The sequence below is a fragment of the Mycetomoellerius zeteki genome, unplaced genomic scaffold, assembly GCF_001594055.1.
Source record: "Mycetomoellerius zeteki isolate Tzet28-1 unplaced genomic scaffold, Tzet1.0 scaffold2143, whole genome shotgun sequence".
In the NCBI taxonomy this organism is placed as follows: Eukaryota; Metazoa; Arthropoda; class Insecta; order Hymenoptera; family Formicidae; genus Mycetomoellerius; species Mycetomoellerius zeteki.
Genome location: NW_017257110.1, coordinates 1 through 3151, shown reverse-complemented (window position 1 = coordinate 3151; position 3151 = coordinate 1). Strand labels below are relative to the sequence as shown.

The 3151-nt window shown below is 33.0% G+C and overlaps 1 protein-coding gene across 1 annotated transcript; it reads left to right on the top strand.

Moving 5' to 3' along the window:
* Positions 1-183: 183 nt before the first annotated feature.
* LOC108720180 (testis-expressed sequence 10 protein homolog) lies at positions 184-3145 on the top strand (the record flags this gene model as incomplete). Its single annotated transcript, XM_018448012.1, has 6 exons — positions 184-512; positions 1234-1774; positions 1835-2401; positions 2504-2735; positions 2877-3031; positions 3114-3145. Coding segments are annotated over exons 1-6 (1728 nt in total), but the record flags the coding sequence as incomplete, so codon positions are not given.
* Positions 3146-3151: the final 6 nt, after the last annotated feature.

The window sequence follows — 3151 nt, the reverse complement described above, 5'->3', positions numbered from 1 at the left end:
GCTGATTCCCGTATCGTGTGATTTCACCCGTAGCTTTATACTTCCACCATGGCTGCGTTCGGAAACGTCACCTGAGTGCCCCCGTGTATTATTTTATCCTTGTTATTCATCCAATGTTAAATAAAGATAAGATGATACACGAGGGCACTCGGGTGATGTTTCCGAACGCAGCCCATGGTGAACGCGTGGCGTGAATCGAACCGCGGTATAATGTGCGACGAATTCGTCGTTATATGTCGGATATTTTAATTGTTATGTTTAATTTAAATGCAACTATTTTGTAATTAATACGATATATTTCGTTTTGAGACATGAGTAAGAATCATAAACGTTTAAAACGCCTAAAATTGGAAAAGGCGAAAGTGAAATTAAAAGCAAAGACCGTCCATCAATTGACAAAGGGTTCGAATGCTACAGATACGTCGTTTAAAGTAAAAAAAATATTAATTCGTGAACAACTAAAGCAACGAGATGAAACGGAAGTTCTTAGCACTCGCAAATTAAATATCGACGTATGTAATTCGGCTTACAATATTTTTTTACGTTTAATTTAATGTTGTGTAATTGTTGAATTTATCCTTCTCACCGCCGATATTGATAAAATTTAACTTATTCGACGCGTTTTTGCACAAAATGAACGAATCTGGCAAAAAGATGTGTCGCTTTACTCCGTGGACCGAGGTATAAATCGTTAAAGTTGACGACTTTTCGGGTTAGGAAATCTGCACATCGATAGCATAGGATATGAGAACGTGTAATTGAGGCTAGAATAAGTATTTTCTACTTCAGTTACACAAATTCTCTGCTTTAAAAACACATTTTTTGCTTTAAGAATACAAATTATTTTCTATATAATTTTTATTTTTACAGTAGAGAATTTGTTTTAGGTAGGTAAGTATTTGTCTGTAAAGCAGAAAATTTGTATTTTTAAAGCAGAGAATTTGTGTTTATGAAGCAGATAATTTGTGTAACCCTCTATGCATTGATGCGACAGTTTTCCTAATCTGTCAACTTTAACAATTAATAACTCGGTTCATGGGGCAGAAAGACATATTTTTGTTTTGCCAGATTCATTCATTTCGTGCAAAAACATATTGAATGAGTCTATTTATCGAGGAGGTGAGAAAACTTAATAATTTCCGAGTGTTGATATGGTGCTTAAACCTAATTGTTTAGTGCGTTATAATTTAAGCTTGTACGTACTTTGTTACGTAGCTTGTAATGTATTTTCAGGATTTATTAACACGTTTTCGACATCACAATTCAACCGTGAGACAAGATGCTTTGAAACAATTAAAAGACATGCTGTTGCAAAATCCTCCAAAATCTTTACATTCACGATTGAATTCTCTGTTACATGGTATTGCAGCTTTATCTCTTGATAAAGAAAAAGAAATACGCACAAATTCATTTCATGCGCTTAATTTTATTCTTGGCCTTATCTCGAATGAACAGTTGACACCTTTGTGTGAAATTATAATATCGTATCTGAGCTGTGCTATGACACATATTGATCCACGTGTGAAAGAAGATTCTCTACTTTTCTTAGACGTGCTTGTACAAAATTGTAGTAGTGCATTGGCGAAGGATAGTCATAAAATATTACCTAATTTTTTGGGTATGATATGCAGGTTACATAATGAAGGTAGTCCTGCGGCACAATTAATAACAACGCTACATTCCAAAAGCACTAATGTAAAATGGAGAATTAAAGTTCTGGAACGTTTAGCTAATTTATTTACCTCTATTGTTAACTACAGGAAACTTTGTATAGGTACACGATCGATTGTGCCTCCATTTGTGAAAACGAAAAAATATACCAAGTTTGTTCCAGTCTATAACGATAGTGCGACTCAATTTTGCAAAATTAATCTCGACGAAGATATGATCTCGATAGATAATCTTGAGAAAGAAACCTTACCTATAGAAGAATTCGTAAAGTATGTAGATTTATTGATGCCACTAATGTCTGATATTTGGCTCGAAGTATGTCCAGATGCGAAAGTTGAGAGTTACACAGAGATTACAATTTTGAGCGAAACAGCTGCATTATTGAAAAATGTCATTGTAATTATGCAATCGATTGTGGAATACATTGATACGTTGGATCAGGATGATTATAGCGTCAAACGTATGAAGCGTTGGTTTAAAGATACGTTTCATAATGCATATATGAAAAATTTCCTATCAAGGTTTCCTTATGGTAAAGTAAAGCCTCTTATTAATGAATCCAGAAAACGTCAAAAAGATTTTTCTCAAATGAAATTTACGGAAGGATGTTTGGAACAAAATTTAGGACTTTGTCAAATTCACGTATGGTTTACATCTCTGTTTAACTGCAACGAACAATTTCCCAAGTCTGTCAGGAGCTATTGCGTATCCATTCTCAAGTATTTAAATGGTAAATTAATGTTATGTAATAAACACAAGTAATATTATTATCTAATTATTATTATGTATGATACATCAGATCCTTTTTTTACAATACCTTTTTCATTTTCAGGTATTATTGAAAATTGGTACGACTCGTCGACTTTACCTCAACTAACTAAGCTACTAAAAACTTTATTTTTGAAAGCTGGACCAGTTTGGTATAGCAACTATATTAATTTGAATCATACTTTAAGACTGATTATTGAAGCATCTTCTCGTTTGCCTAAGAAAGAATTACAATCGCATTTGTATTTAATTATTGGTGACATTATGTTGAACAGCAATTTAAATGAGTTGCACGGGTAATTGTTTTAAATAAAAAGTAAAAACTGTAAACGGTGGATAATTTAATTTTTGTAGAGCACTCATTTGGTGCTATATGTGAGATAACGTATAATTAACTTAGTAGACGGTCGCTAATTATTACTTGTTTCGTTTGACAGAGAAAAAATATTTGAAAGCTTTGTTACGATCTTACCAAGTTTACTCCTGAAACCGAGCATAGATGACGTCGTAATTCGTATGATTGGTCAAATAGTTTTACGTTTTAAGGAATGGATCCAGGAAGAATTAATAGCTAAACACGAGCCTATTATCGGTAAGTTGTATGAATTTGATTAAATTGTATATTGTGTTTATCCTTTTTATCATATATTATATTAACGCTTTATTCTTTTCAGAAAATGTTAAGGAGATCGACATTGTGGGTACACACGAC